Source organism: Eschrichtius robustus, chromosome 2, assembly GCF_028021215.1.
Source record: "Eschrichtius robustus isolate mEscRob2 chromosome 2, mEscRob2.pri, whole genome shotgun sequence".
NCBI lineage: Eukaryota > Metazoa > Chordata > Mammalia > Artiodactyla > Eschrichtiidae > Eschrichtius > Eschrichtius robustus.
This window is the reverse complement of record NC_090825.1, coordinates 58,536,260-58,553,241: the sequence shown is the minus strand read 5'-3', so window position 1 is coordinate 58,553,241 and position 16,982 is coordinate 58,536,260. Positions and strand designations below refer to the sequence as shown.

General features: G+C 34.7%; 1 protein-coding gene across 4 annotated transcripts in view; it reads left to right on the top strand.

Annotated features, from left to right (window-relative positions):
• Positions 1 to 16,982, top strand: part of FAM169A (family with sequence similarity 169 member A) — a 63,776-nt gene that overhangs the window by 11,583 nt on the left and 35,211 nt on the right. For all 4 annotated transcript variants that reach the window (XM_068535520.1, XM_068535519.1, XM_068535521.1 and 1 more), the window contains exons 2-5: positions 7,399 to 7,533; positions 8,598 to 8,697; positions 9,011 to 9,096; positions 11,207 to 11,378. In XM_068535520.1, coding sequence (XP_068391621.1) covers positions 7,402 to 7,533; positions 8,598 to 8,697; positions 9,011 to 9,096; positions 11,207 to 11,378 — 490 coding nt within the window. In that variant the 5' untranslated portion in view covers positions 7,399 to 7,401. The remainder of the gene's footprint in view (positions 1 to 7,398; positions 7,534 to 8,597; positions 8,698 to 9,010; positions 9,097 to 11,206; positions 11,379 to 16,982) is intronic.

Sequence of the window (16,982 nt, the reverse complement as noted above, 5' to 3'; positions counted from 1 at the left end):
GTAAGTAACTTGCCTAGGGTCACAGAGCTGGTTAGCACAGCTGACCCGGGAATCAAGGTCGCAGCATTTCAATGCGAGTACTTTTTATGGTGTAATATGTGAATAGAATATTTAATAACAAGGTAATTATTGTGATATTTTGCAAAAGGAAGTTTCTTATAACCATGACAAAGACTATGATATTTGATTTTGCATATTGAGTAAAAATAATTATATTGGAATGTATATTTGATTGTCTGGATTCATATTCTTCTAGCTCCGCTAGTGGTATGACATTGATCAAATCTTAATCTCTAAAGCTCCATTTCCTTATCTATAGAATGGGGCTGATAGAAGTGCCTCATTACGTATTACATGCCACAGTCCCTTTAAAGTCTGGCGTGTGGTCATTTCTCAGTAAATGTTACCTGCTATTACCGATTTTTAATAATTTCTAGTTCTTTCATCTTCTTTAAATACTAATTGGTGATTGTTTAGCCAATAAAATTTAGCACTGAGAATGACCAGTAATAAACGTAACAGATTTAAGGACAGATTTGAAAACACAAAAATATTTTAGAAGAGGTGTGTGTGTCTGGGCTTTTGGAATTGGGGAAACATTTTTAAATTTTTTTCATATTAAAAACTGATGCTGTAGTTGTTTTTAAACTATATTCAGAAATCACAACTTTTTAAAAAAATAAATTTATTTTATTTACTTATTTTTGGCTGCATTGGGTCTTTGCTGCTGCACACGGGCTCTCTCAGTTGTGGTGAGCAGGGGCTACTCTTCTTTGCTGTGCGCGGGCTTCTCATTGAGGTGGCTTTTCTTGTTGCAGAGCATGGGCTCTAGGTGCGCGGGCTCAGTAGTTGTGGCTCGCGGGCTCTAGAGCGCAGGCTCAGTAGTAGTGGCACACAGGCTTAGTTGCTCCGCGGCACGTGGGATCTTCCCGGACCAGGGCTCGAACCCGTGTTCCCTGCATTGGCAGGCGAATTCTTAACCACTGCACCACCAGGGAAACCCCAGAAATCACAACTTTTAAGTTTGTTGGGAGATGCCCTGGAGGTGAGATGAGAGAGAAGACAGTGAAATAATTCCTTCTATAGTGAAGAAGAAATACATTCCTTTTAAACTAGCTTTGCTGCCACAAAAATGATGGATTTAAGGATTTGTTTAGTTATGCTTCCAAATCTCAAAAAAAAAAGATTTAAAAAAAGTCCTTTAGATCAACAATATTAAAATCAAGTCAGATGTATCTGGAAATTGCCAGATTTCTAGTGCTCCAAGTCTAAAGTTTTTCACTATAAAATGTGCTCTTAAAGGGCCTTGAATGTGACGTAGTACCCAGTATTTTACTCTGTCTGTAGGATGGGCTTGGGTGTCAGATCCATGTCTGGATCTCAGGTTTGCCACCCGCTCTCCATGTGACTTTGGGGAAATGATTAACCTCTCCAAGGTGGTTTACTTTTCTATAAAATAAGAATATTAGTCGGGTCCACCACATATCTGCTACAAGCCTTGAATGAGAGTGAATGGCATTCATTTAGCACAGTTCTGACACATTCTGGCACTGAATAAAAGTTAGTTGTTAAAAATCACAACCTCTAACTAAGTGAAGTTTTTTCCCTCCAGTAACGCTCTTTATGTAAATTTCAGAGCATTTAAATGATTGGATTTCAGGAAAATAGGATTGTTTCATTTTGTGTTTGTATATATAATCTTTAATAATAAAAATTAGCCCAGAAGAGATTATTTTTCTATTTAAAAACCCCAATCTAAAAAGGTTTAAGAATGAAGGCTAATGACTTTCTCTTTTTACACTTGAGTTTAGTCATGTTATACTTGCCTTTGATCTGTAGCAGTGTCTTCTTTTTTAATTTTTATTTATTATTTATTTATTTTTATTTTCGGCTGTGATGGGTCTTTGTTGCTGCGTGTGGGCTTTCTCTTGTGGTGAGTGGGGGCTACTCTTCCTTGCGGTGCGCGGGCTTCTCATTGCGGTGGATTCTCTTGTTGCGGAGCACGGGCTCTAGGTGTGCAGGCTTCAGTAGTTGTGGCACTTGGGCTCAGTAGTGTGGCTTGCAGGCTCTAGAGCGCAGGCTCAGTTGTAGCGCACCAGCTTAGTTGCTCTGCGGCATGTGGGTTCTTCCTGGACCAGGACTCAAACCCATGTCCCCTGCATTGGCAGGCGGATTCTTAACCACTGCGCCACCAGGGAAGTCCCTAAGAAAGTTAATTTAGTAATAGATTAAAGAAACCGATCCCCTATAAACTTGCTATCCTGTCAGTCTCTTCCTTGTGGGTCCATTTTGTATTCTTTGTCTAGAATACTGTATTATTTTTATGTGATTGTAATCAACTATGCTTTTGTAGACCAAGTTTTTGGCAGCAATCTTCAAATATTAATTTACATTTTATCCTTTAAAACATGATTACTCTTAGCAAATGAAAATTTTAAATGTTTCATTCATACCTTGTTTGGTAGCTAATATTCTAGAGTCTTTTGAGTTGGTTTAAGAGGAATAGTTTTTTTGGGGGGCCGCGGCATGCGGGATCTTAGTCCCTCCCCCGCCTCAGGGATTGAACCTGCGCCTCCTGCAGTGGTAGCCCACTGGACCGCCAGGGAAGTCCCAGGAATACTTTTATATTAATACTTTTTGAGCTTCTATAGTATATTAAATGTTTTTGAATGTTTTACTTGGATACAAAGCTGGGAGCTTGTCTACAAAAGAGCAAAAACGGTTACTAACATTCTTTTAACTAGTGTCCTCATAATGCTTCTTTCACCCACTATTGACCATTTGTTTCATGTTTTTAGTTTTGTCTAAATTTTAATCTTCACTACAATTGTTAGATCTGACTATAGAACATAATGTTGTATTTCCTTAGTTTGCTTTTGCATATTGACTTTGATAGAGATATAAAGATTTGCCACACTAACAAATAAGCGTCCTTCAATGCAGAGCTGTTTTATTTTATGATCCTTTTCTAACTATAACATCTTTTTTAGATAAGCTCCTGATGGTTCTCTCTTGAAATTCAGTCTTTTTTTTCCTCCTTTTTGTAAGTTGGCTGGAAGTTCTGTGGTATTGCTTTCATAAATCGTTCACAGATTTTTCTTGCTTTCTCCTTTTATTTAGACATTTACATTTACTAACAGATGGGCTGAATTTATGTGTTCTATTTCTAGGTTTTGATTTTTAAAAATTAAAAATCAGTGTAATTAAAATATATATATTTGTATGTATGTAAATTTATATATACAAATCAGGCCCCCAGTCATATGTATATCAAGTTTTAAAGTTCTTAGCACCAAGATTTCAGATTACGGTAAAAAAGTAACTTCCTCTCATTATCATATCTTCGAAATTCATAAAAATATGTTTAACTATGTATAACCATTACAATATATGTCTGTCCTGTCTTTTTTGTGTTTATCTCATATTTCCATTAGATTTTCAGTTTCTTGTCTACTAATACTTTTGTTGTGTTAAAATAGATTTGATGAAGGTCACCTTCGAGAAAAGTAACTTTTATTTTTTCAATTTATTTTCTCCTGCCTTTCCATTTATAAATTTTTTTAAAAATTAAAATTGAGGTTTTTGACAGATATAGCTGTTTGGCTCTGTAATTTTTATTGTGGGTAAATACAAAGCAGGTAACTTTTAAGACAAGATAATCTTTACCAGCTTTATTTGTACCTCCTTTAAGAACTAGTAGATCAGTAGTTGACATAGATCATAAGTTTTTTTTTTTAAACTTTTTCTCATGGAAATTTTCAAGAATACACAAATCAGGATGCTCTCCACAATGCATTTGATCAATATGCCTCTTAAGTTTCTTTTAATTTACATTAGTTTCCACTCTTTTCTTTAAACTCTATTCTGTATATATATTGAAGAAACTGAGTTATTCTAAATTTGGCCGGCCGCATACTTTAAACATCATTTCACATGTTTGTCTAATGGCTTAGGTAGATTTGGATCCAATTTTCTTGTTGCATTACATCAAACTACATACAATATCTGCTTGTCTTACTTTTAGTAAGATTGATAAGTCTGGGTATGCAGGCCTATCACAGAGGAGTGCATTTTAAAAAAACATAAATCAACGAAGCATTATTAAATATTTTATACCTTGGAAAAAAAACAGAAGTGAGTGCATATATCTACTGAAATATTCCTGCAGCGATGCTCATGGCAGCCCAAATGCCCATCAGCAGTAGATTGGTAAATAAACTGTATATGTGTATTGTGGAATACTACATAGCAATAAAAGGGAACAAATTAAATGATAGATGCAGCACCGCTTATGTTTCTCACAGAAATAATGTTGAGTGAAAAGAGTTGACGCAATAGAGAGCATACTGTATGATTTCAGATATCAGAAGTTAAAAAATGGGCAAAATTAATTTCTCATTTAAACATATTGTAAGACCAGTGAAACATGCTGCCTATTAAAAAGTGCTTCTTTCTCCCATTGATTGAAATAGCTCCGTAATCATATACTCAATTTCTATAGGCATTAGGGTATATTTCTTTATCTTGCTCCATTGGTCTGTCTATTTATATGCCTGTATCGCATAGAAGTTTTATATATACTTGTATCATAGAAGTTTTATAACATGCTTTAATATCTTAGAGGGTTTGAACTTTTCTCCAATCATTGCTCTGCCTTTTTAGGATTTTTCTAGCTATTCTTATTCATTCTTTCAAATTCACTTTATAATCAACTTGTCTTGCTTCAGGAAACAATAATCCTGAAGATGTTTTCATTAGGATTGCATTAAATTAACAGATTATCTTAGAGGAAACTGCTACCTTAATGATGCAGAATCTTCCTTTCCAAGAACGTGGTTTGTCTTCCCTGTTGTTCACTTTGTTTCCTTCAGGCATGCTGTTTTATAGTTTTCCTTATATAAGTTTTATATTGTTTATTGTTAAATTTAAGTCTATTTTTATCTTTGCCATTGTAAATGGGGTTGTCTTTTCTATTTTTACTTCATTTTTTTCCATTTATTATTTCTCCTGACTGATTATTTTTATATATATGAGGGCTTGATTTCTGTATGTAATTTTATGTCCTACCATTTTACTACATTTTCTTATTGTTTGGAATAATTTTTCCATTGATTCGTTTGGGTTTTTCAATTAAATGTATTATTTGCAAATTGAGGTTGAGATAGGCTCCCCTTGCCCCAAGCCATGCACATCCCCAATTGTTATACCTCTAATTGCTTTCTCTTTTCTAATTGCATTAGCAAGTACCTATCTAATGTTATTTATTAGTTAAGTCCTTATTTTTCTTGACTTTAGTGAAAAAGTCTTTAGAGTTTTCCCCATTAAGGTGCTGGCTTTTTTTTTTTTTTTTTTTGACAGCTGTATACATGAGAGATACAGTTTACATACTGTAACATTTACCGATTACAGCTGTACAATTCCTTGTTTTTTTTAGTAAATTTATAGGGTTGTGCAGCCATCACTACGATGTAGTTGTAAACATTTCTATCATTCTGAAAAGTTCCATCGTGTCCTTTTACAGTGACTTTTATGTTGGGAGGTATATGAGGATATATTTGTATGTATGTGTGTTTATGTCCTATACCTTATAAATATTTATTTTTACAATTTAAGGAATTATTCATTTTTAAAAATTGAAGAGTAGTGGATTTACAATATTAGCTTCAGGTGTACAACATAGTGATACAATGTTTTTATAGATTATACACCATTTAAAGTTATAAAATAATGGTTATATTTCCCTGTACTGAACAATATATCCTTGTAGCTTATTTTATACATAGTAGTTTGTACTTCTTAATCCCCTACCCTTGTCTTGCCCCTCTCTGTTTCTCTCTCCCCACTGGTAACAAACAGTTTGCTCTCTATATCTGTGAGTTTGTTTTGGTATATTCATTTATTTGTTTTATTTTTTAGATTCCACATAAAAGTAATAACATACAGTGTTTGTCTGACTTCTTTCACTAAGCATAATACCTTCTAGGTCTATCCATGTTGTTCTTTTTCTTTTATTCTTTAAAAGAAAAAATTTCATTCTTTTTTTAATGGCTGAGCAGTATTCCATTGTGTATATATTAACACATCTTCTTTATCCAGTCATCTGTTGATGGACACTTAGTTTACTTCTGTATCTTAGCTATTGTAAATAGTGCTGCTATGAACAGTGGGGTGCATGGATCTTTTTGAATTACTGTTTTTGTTTTCTTTGGATATATACCCAGGAGTGGAATTGCTGGATCATATGTTACTCCTATTTTTATTTTTTAAGTTTAAAAAAAATTTTTTTTTTTGGCCGTGCCGCAAGGCGTGTGGGATCCTAGTTCCCCGACCAGGGATTGAACCCAGGCCTACGGCAGTGAAAGTGCCAAGTCCTAACCAGTGGACCACTAGGGAATTTCCTATTTTTCGTTTTTTGAGAAACTTCCATACTGTTTTCCACATTGGCTGCAGCAATTTACATTCCCACCAACAGTGTTCAAGGGTTCCCTTTTTTCTACACCCTCTCCAACATTTGTTATTTGTGTTCTTTTTTGATGATAACCATTCTGACAGGTGTGAGGTAATATCTCATTGTGGTTTTGGCTTGCATTTCTCTGATGATTAACGATGTGGAGCATCTTTTCATGTGCCTGTTGGCCGTCTGTATGTCTTCTTTGGAAAAATGACTATTCAGGTCTTCCGCCCGTGTTTTAATTGGTTGTTTTTTTTGATATTGAGTTGTATGAGCTGTTTATATATTTTGGATATTAACCCCTTATCAGTCATATCATTTGCAAATATTTTCTCCCATTTAGTAGGTTGTCTTTGAATTTTGTTGATGGTTTTCTTTGCATTGAAAAAACTTTTCAGTTTAATTAGGTCCCATTTGTTTATTTTTGCTTTTGTTTCCTTTGCCCTAGTAGACAGATCCAAGAAAATATGTCTGCGGTTTATGTCAAAGAGTATTCTGTCTGTGTTTTCTCCTAGGACTTTTATGGTTTGCGGTCTTACATTTAGGTCTTTAATCCATTTGGAGTTTATTTTTATAAGTGGTGTGAGAAGAATGTTCTAATTTCATTCTTTTACATGTAGTTGTTTGGTTTTCCCAGCACTACTTATTGAAGAGACTGTCTTTTGTCCATTGTATATTCTTGTCTCCTTTGTCATAGATTAATTGACAATAGGTGCATGGGCATTAATTCTTATTTCATTGCTTGTTTTTAATACAAGTGAGTGTTTAAGTTTTCTTTCTGACATACATTTAGATTAGCAGGCTTAAGTTGTAGTCTGTCTTGGCATAGTGAAAAAAAAGTCTCCTTACAATAAAATGCTGCGCTATTACAATAAGAAGTTTTTTCTCAGTACAGGAAGATAGCCTTTCATATTCTGAAACATTTTGTCCCATGTTGTTTGTTAAAGAGGATGGCATTCCCTGTGGATATGCTGGATAATTGCAGTCATGAGGAAATGGAAAATTCTGCTGAAGATTACATGTCAGATCTCAGGTGTGGGGACCCTGAAAATCCTGAATATTTTTCTCTTCTCAATATTACGGTAAGGCATCCTGCAGTGATTTGTCAATCTTTTCAGTTGAGTTTATACATGAAATCAGTATCCTTTTATTAATCTTTTAAAATATTAACTAATCACTTTTGAAAATTTTATCAGAAGACTTTTGAGTAAAATGGATAAATATTGATTAGTTAGTACAGCAGCATGATCAAGTTTTAAAAAGACTAACTTTATAGGCAGTTGCTTATTATTTATATTGTGCCTTTAAAATTATATGTAAGTAGTTTGCTAGTTTTGCTAAGACTGATTACCATATTTGAGCTAACCCAATTAAGTCTACTTTAGATTTAGAAATTGTAGTTTTAGAAATTTTTTTAATTAAAAAAATCAGCAAAACACTACATTACACATTTTTGTGTCACAAATCTTCCTTTTCCCAAAATATTAAAATAAAAGTTCTAATTAGTAAACTGAGATATATTTTGATAGATCATTAGACATGAAATTATTAGAATTCTAGTGTGAATTTGATGATAGGCAAATTCTCTAACCTCTTTAGGCCTCAGGTTTTTCTTCTGGAAGATGATGTTTATTTAAAGAATTCTTTAAAGTTTCTTCCAACATCAATATTTTGTAATTCTCTGAATGGCAATATTGTGTGTAAGTAGGGAATTAGCGTTGGATTAATGAAAGCAAAAAAAATGTAAAGTATTGCATATATCTCACTGGAAATATGAATTTACCCTAGTGTTTTTTACTAGAAAATGGAATTTTTTTCCCCCTCAAGTGATCTAAATAACAGATGATAAAGTTTAACAACTTTATGGATCATATCATGCTTTTGTTTTTATTCATATGTGTAGCTAGAGCGCAATAATATTTATTGAAATAGACTTTCATTTTTTCCCCCAAGTTAATAAAATTCCTGCAAAAGCGAAGTCTATCTGATTTCCCCCTTTTTTTTTTTAAGACTAGAAATATCTTCTATGAAATGAAATTATATAATTAGCGTTAACGTACGTTTGAAATTTTGGTAGAAGTGTGGTGTTTTTGTCTGATGTTTTCTTACTGACTCTTCACTAATCTTTAATCAATTGTCATTTCAGATTCCTATTAGCCTGTCAAATGTAGGCTTTGTACCTCTCTATGGTGGAGATCAGACCCAGAAAGTTCTTGCTCTTTTTGCACCCGAGGACTCACTCACAGGTCTCTGTTTTGTTTAATATTTGTAAATTGAGGAATTCTGTTTTCAAACAATTAGAAATTTATTGAAAGATAGCTACATGAAGGAATTTTAAAAAAGAACACTTATTTCAAAATGTAAATTCAGGAAAATAAAATTCTCAGTTGCTTATAATTAAATGTTTAGTGAGTGAAATACAATAAAAATGGTAAAATGGGGCTGCCACATTGTATTGTAAACTATGGATATATTTAAGGGTATCCTTGAAAACCTTACCAAATAGTAATATCGTGTACTTTAAGACTTAAATGTTAACAATCATTTATTTTCTTTTAGCTGTGGCACTTTACCTTGCTGATCAGTGGTGGGCTATTGATGATATTGTGAAAACATCTGTCCCTTCTAGAGAGGGACTTAAGCAGGTAACAAGATCCTGTAATTTTAAAAGTGTTTAGGAGGCCATTTCACAATATGTTTCCCATAAACAGTGATAGTTTTTGAAGTTATTGAGCTTTTCTCCATTTTAGTATACCAGGTTATATTAAACCCTTAGAGTTCCATTGTCAACGGTGAAACTGGCACTTAGATTGGGCTTCCTTGATTTTATGTGAAAGTGTCTGAGAACTGGGGGAGGAAAAATGAGTACCTGTGGTTTAGTTAAGCTGTAGTTACCCATATCAACTTTAGCTTCTGATTTTTCTTTTTGGGTGGGAAAAAGCTTATTATCTCTGTGTGGTTGCTTAAGTTCTCTGTCTCTAGGAGAGACTGACCAGTAAACTTGCTTATCAGTAGGGCCATTTTGGGTGGTCTATTCAGTGTTCCAAACAGTGTAGTGGAAGGGAGGTCCTCAGTAGCATGCTGTAAAACTGGGTCCTTTATTCTGTCTTAGTCACCATTTTATCAGTTACTTAGAAGACATAGTTGGCATACTTATCAATTCTGCATGCCACAGTGCTGAATGGGAGAACTAATCCATAAAGGCAGAATTAAGAAACAAAGAGAAAGATCTAACATGATGAAAATAAATTAGTGAGAAAGGTAAAGTAGTATCTATGGGTTCAAAAATTTAACTGTACTGTATACCATGAAGACCATACTAAAACAACAGCACATATGAAAAAGATTGGGCTTTAGTTAATTAGAAGTAAAATCAAGGAAAGCAAAAAAGCTAATAAAAACCTTAAGTTTATACAGAAAAGCCCCATTATCTTATCAATAGCCTCAATGTTTATACCTGTAATATCTGCATGCCCAACATGAAGAGAAAAAAAGAATGTTAGGGATCTGAAGCAATTTGAAGGGAGAAGACTGAAATGGCAAGAGTACCCCAAATCATATTAGATTAGTCTTTTCCTCTGTTTAGCTTTGATAGGAAATTTAAGAGAATATCATGGCTGTCTTCAAATATTTGTAGACTATGTGATCCAGAATATCAAAGTATAGTCTTTGGGAAAGAGATTTCAACTCAGTATCAGAAAGAATTTCATTCTGGTCAGAGCTGTTCAAGGAAGGCATGGGATACCCTGTAAGCTGGAGAGCTTTGTCATTTCATGTGATGTTTGGTATTGGAAATCCCTTATTGGGGAGGTTTTTGAGAGTAGTGTGTGTATGCCTAATGCTGTTTCTCTCCTCTCGCCTAATTAGAAGACATTCTTGTTTTTCTTTAAGGAGACTTGGGGTGGGGTGGGGGGGATAGATTTCATGGATAGACTCTTGTTTTTAGCAGTGACAGATGTCTATGGGGAAGACCCCACTGTTCAATGTCAGGCAATTGGTGAGGGTGTCCCTGTGACCGTGCAGCCCTGCCTGTAGGAAGTGAGGTTCTGTTTCCATTCTGTGATTGCCCCAAGTTTTGTTTTCATCAGACTGCCCTGGTGCCCCTGTCATTGCCCATCTGGTCTGGCAGAGGGGTATGTGTGTATGTGTGTAGGGGGAGACAGGTAGTCCTTATAGTTAGACAACAAAGACATGACTGTTATATGACCATTTTACCTAGAAAAGATGAGAGAGATTCCTTTCCCAAGAGCATAATTATGACTTTGCTCATCAAATGAGATAATCATTGTTTTTAAAGTCTTCAGGGCGTAATGCTAAGCTTTTTTCACTTTCTTTTCCTTCTTTCTTTCTTTCTTTTAACGTGTAGGCTGGAATGGGGTGAAAAGAAGCACTAGAAATGGTGGGGGGCAGCGATTAGAGTGGGGGAGACCTGGGATCTGGGCAGCTGGAAGCAGAAAGAGAGCACTGACTGCTAACGTGGAGATGCTGGGGATCGGTATATTGGAAGCCTGTTTTGCCTGTTTTAGAATTTTGCTGAGAGGCATTATTTCATGCATAATTTGTGTCCACAGAAATGGATTGTTCTTGGTATGAATGACTGGTCTCATCTTTGTGATAATAAAATGGTTTACAAATCATTCTGAATGTATTCAAAGTGCTTTGAATGTCAGTACAAGGTATGGAAGCAGGGAGCAAGGTAAACTGCGTCTCTGAGTTGATGCTAACTGTTGTGCCTGGTGTCTCATCTCTTTGTAGGTGAGAACTCTTGGGGAGAGAGTGGTTCTGTATGTTCTGAATCGAATTATTTATAGAAAGCAGGAAATGGAGAGAAATGAGATCCCATTCCTGTGTCATAGCAGTACTGATTATGCTAAGATTCTGTGGAAGAAAGGAGAGGCCATTGGGTTTTATTCAGTTAAGCCTACAGGTGAGTCTTTAAAAGTTATTTAAAATCTATATTATGTAAACCCACTTTTTGGACCCCAACTGTATCAATGTCCCTTTTAAATTAGTATCTAGAGTACAAATTGAGATGATTTTACTCAGTATTTCTTGGGAGTACTTTGATTCTATATAAGTGAGGATTGTTAGGAAAGTCTTTTGAAAAAAAATTAAACATTTGACAGAGTGGAAAATTTCTCCACGTATGTGGACAGAGAGTTGTATGTTGAGCCTCAGATTTGTCTTCTTTCCTTCTCATTTCCTTCCCTTTATTTAAAGGTCCTTGTTTTACTTTGATTCCTGCTGCTATCATTATTACTGGCTCGTTTTAAATCCCCTGTCTACCTGTGGACCAAATGCGTAGCCTTTTTCTTCTAGTGTAGCTGATTCAGCCTGATATAGTAAAGCAGCTAAAGCAAAGTACTTTAATATATTTAGAGAATCCAAACAGCTTTGAAATAGTCAGTCTTGTAAAGTTTGGATTTCTGATCCTAAGACCCAACTATACCCTTTTCCTGAAAGACTAGTGCAGCTTCATCTTGCTTTACCTGTTTTCCTGTTCATTCAGTTCCCTAGAGCTACTGGAGCCAGAAAAATCAAACCTGCTTACTCCATGTACACATATACCCCACACCTTACAACCACTACACAACAAAGGCAGCCTTGTTATGTATCTTGGCCAAAAGACCTTTCACAGAGAGTACCTGTCTTTTTTATATTTCACACTTGCAAAATTTAGCTCTTGTGGTCAGATGCAGTCTAAAGATAATACCAAATTTCCTGCTAATTTGAAGGACAGTTGTGACTAATACCTTAATTGTATAATTAGTACACATTTATGATGAGAACATCAGTCATGATGAGTATGATGAGTACATATAGTCAGTAAAGGGAAGGTCACTTTTTCTCAATAAAAAAACTGGGATCTATAGTTTTAAATGGTTTTGCTGTTTAGTAAATACTTTAACTCTCCCTTAATATGCTATTTTATTCTTGTGTAAATTTGAAGTAGAACCAATAATTTATGTAACTCCAGAAAGATATCATCATACAGAGGCAGAATAATAATGTTTGTTAAATGGAAGCTTAGTGCTGCATTGCATAAAAGGCATCACTTTGTTGTTTTTAAAATGTTTTCATAAGTTTGGGGCTGGAATATGGTTTAATTACTTTATGCTTTATTTTCTACAAGTAATTCCTATGGGAATTGGAGGCTTTTTGCTGCTCACGCTGGCTGCAGCGGGGTTTCCTATTTGAAACTAGCTCATAGACATTTGAAGTACATAAGAGTTTATGCTTTCTCATTTAGAGCATCTGTCGATGAAAGACATACAGTTAAGAAAGGGCATAGCATTCCCCCCTCAGTATTTCTGATCAGTACTTGATTCCAGGCATTGTCTCCTCTTTGTTTTCTGTGTTTTGGGGGCTCCTCCACTCCTTTGGGACCTGGCTTCTATTTTTACTTTTTCTGGTAGTTAACTCAGTTTTATATGCTGGAGCTTCCAAGTACTACTTGTCTACCCCTTTTAGCACCTTCCATACTTCTCTACTAATTGCCTTACTTCCTTACTATTTATTTCAGTGTTTTCCTGCTCTAAGCTCTGGCTCTCATCTGCCAGAGAACAGTGGAATTAGACGTGCTTATGCTAGCCTTTGGATCAGTAACCATCTAATTCAGTCTGGAAGTGTTTTTTCTACAAAGGAAACCCAAACATAAAATACTTTGAAAAAATTGTCCAAAACAAATACTGAAACACTTTGTGATAGAAGTATTCCTAACGTACATATCAGGAAAAAACTGTACCAGTAGCAAAAAGATAAAATCTTTATTAAATATGTTTGTAGTTGAATAAAAGCCTATGATATCACTTATTATTTATGATTTTTAAAAATAAAATAGCAAATCAGTATATAGAGATATTAGTTGGAACATAAAAATAGCCTTGATATATAAGAGGGGACTTTGTTTATGAGGTCAAATCCTATTACAGTATAATGAAATTGAAGAAAGTATATAAATTTTTTTTTTTTGCCTGAAATAAAGAGATTACTATGAGGGATGTATAGTTTGTTTGTTTTTTGGGTTAGGTAGATGTCAGATCATTAAAAATAGTTTTTAACAGTAGGTCATTGTGTAATATCTGGTACATAACTCTAAAGGGCACTTGCAGAATTGAGTAAAATCACTATAATAAGATTTTCTGGTCCCTTCTATGGTTATTAAGCATTTTAATCTATAAAAATAAAAAATAGGAACAGGATAATGCTGAACCTTGTCACATTCTGGTAGTAAGTAATATTTGTTCATGGACTCATAAACTGAAGAAAAAAAAGGTAAGCTCCATGTATTTCATTGAGATGTATTTTCAATAAAACTTTATTTTTTGCTGAATAATTAGTTTTCCCAACGTATAATAGTTTTCCAAATGTATACTATACTTGTGTTTTGATCCATCATATACTAATATTAATTATAATGATAACTCAGAATTTCTTTTGAATTGATACTTAGAATCTTATGGTCACAAGAAACTTAAAAATTTTATATTTTTATATACAGATATGTTTTTGCAGAGAAGAATGATTAGATAATCAATATATAATCCAAGTATAAAAATATATCACATTAGGGTAATAGTCTGTAGTATAAATATAATAGAAATAGAAGGTCAGGGGTGGGGAGGGAACAATGTAAGCTTTTTGAGTGTTAAGAGTGGTTAGTTCAATAGTAAAGGGACAGTTTGTTCAATGGATGATGACAGTTATCAAATCAAATTGATAATAGTTTTTAGGGTCCATTTGATACATTTAAAAGAGTAGTGATATAGTTTTTTCTTTAATCAATATTGTTTAATTGAAAAGGGAAACATAGTAAATTTACATAGCGAATCCTGGCAGACACCATGTTAACTAATAGATCATGGTTAACATCACCAGCAATGAGATACATCACCATCAGAGACCCCAATTTATGATGTAGTGAGAAGGACATAACATCATTTCTGAGGTATTTTTGCCCAAAATGCATAACCTCAATTTTATCATGAGAAAACATTAGACAAAGCCAAATTGAAGGTTATTTTACAAAATAACTGATCAGTAACCTCCAAAAGTATCAAGATCATGAAAGACAGGGAAAGGTGGAGGAATTATCAAAGATCAGAGTTGGGACTTAAACTAAATACCATATGGAATCTTTGATTGGATTCTGAAACAAAAATTAGTAGAAAAACTGGCAGAATTTGAATAAGTCCTATAGTTTAGCTAATAGTATTTTATCAATGTTGATTTTCTGGTTTCGATAATAGTACTCTGGCTATGTAAGGTGTTAACATTAGGGGAATCTGGGTGAAGGGTATGTGGGAACTCTTTGTATATTTTTGCAACTTTTCTGTAAGTCTAAAGTTATTTTTATGATAAATAGTTGTTAAAAAGTTAATGTTATAAGATGTTAGAAATTACATTCTTTGTAATTATTGAAACTTAAGATGGAAATTTTAGATGTTACCAAAATGTGTGCATACATGCCATCTATTTCAATATTATTTAATGGTTACATGAGCAAAAAAGTTCCCTTTGAGGAATTTGACTGGGCCAAGAGAAAAAATATTCTTAAAAATACCAGTATAAATGGTTCCCCTGGGAAAGGTCCCAGTCATTGTCAGCAATCCCCACCTTGCACACTGATCAACTTTTTAATGTCTCGTTCTTTTTTTTTTTTTTTTAAATATTCATTTATTTATTTGGCTGAGTCAGGTCTTAGTTGCAGCACATGGGATCTTTGTTGCAGCACGTGGGATCTTTTGTTGCGGTGCACGGGCTTCTCTAGTTGCAGCACACAGGCCCTCTACTTGTGGTGCGTGGGCTCAGTAGTTGTGGCTCGCGGGCTCAGTAGTTTCAGCTTGTGGGCTTAGTAGTGGCGGCGCACGGGCTCAGCAGTTGTGGCGCGTGGGCTCTCTAGTTGTGGTGTGCAGGCCCAGTAGTTGTGGTGCACGGGCTCAGTAGTTGCACTTGGGCTGTCTAGTGTGGTCCGCAGGCTCAGTAGTTGGAGCACATGGGCTCTCTAGTTGTGGTGTGTGGGCTCAGTAGTTGTGGTGTGCGGACTTAGTCGCCCTGCTGTATGTGGGATCTTAGTTCCCCAACTGGGGATCGAACCCGTATCACCTGCATTGGAAGGCGGATTCTTAACCACTGGACCATCAGGGAAGTCTCTAATGTCTCATTCTTAACTATGAACAAATAGCTTAGTTAGGAAAAGTCACTGATATGAAAGATGGAGATCAAAACCAAAAAAGAATAAAAGCAATTTGGAAGAGACAGACAATGCAAAAACAAACAAAACAACTCAATATTTGTGGAACGTAAGAGTAGTTAGTACATTCATAAATGGGAACAAGATATATTAAAAGAATGTCCATAGAGCTCTTGGAAATTAAAAACTCAGTATAAGGGAGATAAAGTTGATGTTGATTAGAAAGGAGAGCAACCATAACAACAACAACAACAAACCCTAAATGATGGAAAATAGGAAAGAAAAGATAAAATTAGAGGAACAGTCTGCATAATAGATGTTTCAGAAGGAGAGAACAGAGAAACTGGAGGGGAAGAAATCACCAATGAAGTAGTTCAAGAAAAGTCTCAGAATTATAGAACATGTATTTCCAAGTTAAAAAGGCCCATTGAACATCCATCGCAATGAATGAATTAAAATAGGCCCGTGCTGAGGTAGATTATTGCAAAATTTCGGAACATCTGGGATAGAGAAAAGATTTTGTAAGCCTCTACGGAGTGAGAGGGGGAACTTATACAAAGGATCAAGAATCATAATGATTAGATTTCTCAAAAGCAGCACTGCACTGAACACTAGAAGTGGAACAATGCCTTTAAGATACTGGGAGAAAGTGATTTCCAATATAATTCTATACCCAAATTATGAATGAAGTATGAGAGTAACAGAAGGAAATTTCTACATGGTTAATTAAAAAAAAAAATTTTTTTTTTAACCTCTCATGTATCATTTTTCAGGAAGCTAACAGAATTTATGCTCTACTAAAATAAGGAAGTAAATCGGGAAAGAATGATACCAGATCAGGAAACTAAGGAGATAAATATCCCCACATCACAGCTATTTGATAGTTCTGAGGCTGCTCTGTCCAGATTGGTAGCTACTAGCTTTATGTGACTATTTAAATGAAAATTAATTAAAATGAAATAAAATTTAAAATTCAGTTTCTCAGTCATACTAGCCACTATGTAAGTGTTCAGTAGCCGCATGTGGCTAGTGGCTACCACATTGAACAGAAGAGATATAGAACATTTCCATCATTGCAGAAAGTTCTTTTGGACAGCACTTTTCTAGAGATTGACTAATCTAGATTGTAGTAAGTCAGAAAGCTCTGGGTCATTGATTCAAGAATATGGAATACCTGATGTGTTTGCACTTATCAAGATAAGTGTTACAGTTGTGGGAGACTTTGGGGGGTAAGTTAGAGGTAAATACTAAATAATGAGTGATAAACCATTATTAAGGCAAATCAAAAAGCAGTGCAGGAAAAAAAAAAAAAGCAGTGCAGGAAAAGGAAAACAATCA